The sequence below is a fragment of the Mesitornis unicolor genome, unplaced genomic scaffold (genome assembly GCF_000695765.1).
Source record: "Mesitornis unicolor isolate BGI_N332 unplaced genomic scaffold, ASM69576v1 scaffold33480, whole genome shotgun sequence".
In the NCBI taxonomy this organism is placed as follows: domain Eukaryota; kingdom Metazoa; phylum Chordata; class Aves; order Mesitornithiformes; family Mesitornithidae; genus Mesitornis; species Mesitornis unicolor.
The window spans coordinates 602-1623 of record NW_010158142.1 but is presented as its reverse complement, the minus strand read 5'-3'; the positions used below and the strand labels follow the sequence as shown (position 1 = coordinate 1623).

The following is a 1022-nucleotide window of genomic DNA, read 5'->3' as shown; positions in this document are numbered from 1 at the left end:
GGGGGTCGGCGGTGAATTTGCCGTAGCCGCGGATGATGTCGATGCGAGCCTGCGCAAGGGAGAGGAAACCCCCTTTTCGGGCTGGAGAAGCGGCCAAAAATCCAGCGGAGGAGGGGGAGAATTGGGATTTCTAACCCTCACCTTCGTGACGTTGCTCTCGTAGATCTCGTTCAGGCGCCGCACGTAGGCGTCGCGCTTCTCCTTGATGGTCCTGCAAGAGAGCGGGGTCACTGCAGGCTGAGGACCCTACGGGGAACGGCCGATCCCTTCGCTCCGTGGCACCCAAACCCCAAAATAAAACCTCCCCGAGGATGCCCCAAAGCGGGCAGGGATTGCTTTCCCATCCCTTTTTCCCTCCGCTACCTCCAGTTGAACTTGAAGCCGGGCGTCTCGAAGCCGTAATCAGCATGGTCATGGATGAATTCGGCGTGGACGGCCGTGTTCCACATCACCTGCCCACAAAAAACAGCGCTCAGATTTCGGGGAGACACCCCAAAAAACACTTCCCCATGCCGAACCCCTGCCCATGGCATCCAAGGGCTTCACATCATCCCCATTGCTCAACACATTTTCGGGCCTCTGCTTCCTCCCCGCTCCTTCCTCTCTGTGCCAATACCTCCCCAAATCCGGCAGCCACCCAAACTGGACCCACCCCGTGGCGGAGCCGAAAGCGCCCTTACCTTTTTCGGCACGCACCCCACATTGACCTGTGGGGAAATAAGAGCAAGTGACAGCGTTAAGGCTTGTTTTTTTGAAAGGCGATGCTGCAGACAGCATCCCACATCAGGTCGGTACCGAATCCCAGCTCTTTGCCCAGTAAAAACCAGCAGGATTATGGGGTTTTGGCCAAAAAAAGAAAAGGCTGTGGCCACATTTGGCACCTCAAGGTCTTGTGGTTCGCTCGTTTTCCTTCACTTCCTTGAAGGAGAACACGGAAGGTGCACGGTTTCCAAATACAACGTGGGTTTTTTCATCAATAAATTAAATATTTGCTAGGAGAAAGGTGTTTGCCATCCCTTTCC

At 55.1% G+C, this 1022-nt stretch overlaps 1 protein-coding gene across 1 annotated transcript in view; it reads right to left on the bottom strand.

Annotated features, from left to right (window-relative positions):
* Positions 1 to 707, bottom strand: part of GSR (glutathione reductase) — a gene marked incomplete at its 5' end in the record, with an annotated part of 2881 nt that extends 2174 nt beyond the window's left edge. Inside the window, 4 exon segments of the mRNA XM_010182720.1 lie at positions 1 to 49; positions 142 to 211; positions 364 to 452; positions 681 to 707. The exon segment at positions 1 to 49 is cut by the window's left edge and continues 99 nt beyond it. Coding sequence (XP_010181022.1) covers positions 1 to 49; positions 142 to 211; positions 364 to 452; positions 681 to 707 — 235 coding nt within the window.
* Between the last annotated feature and the right edge of the window lie 315 nt (positions 708 to 1022).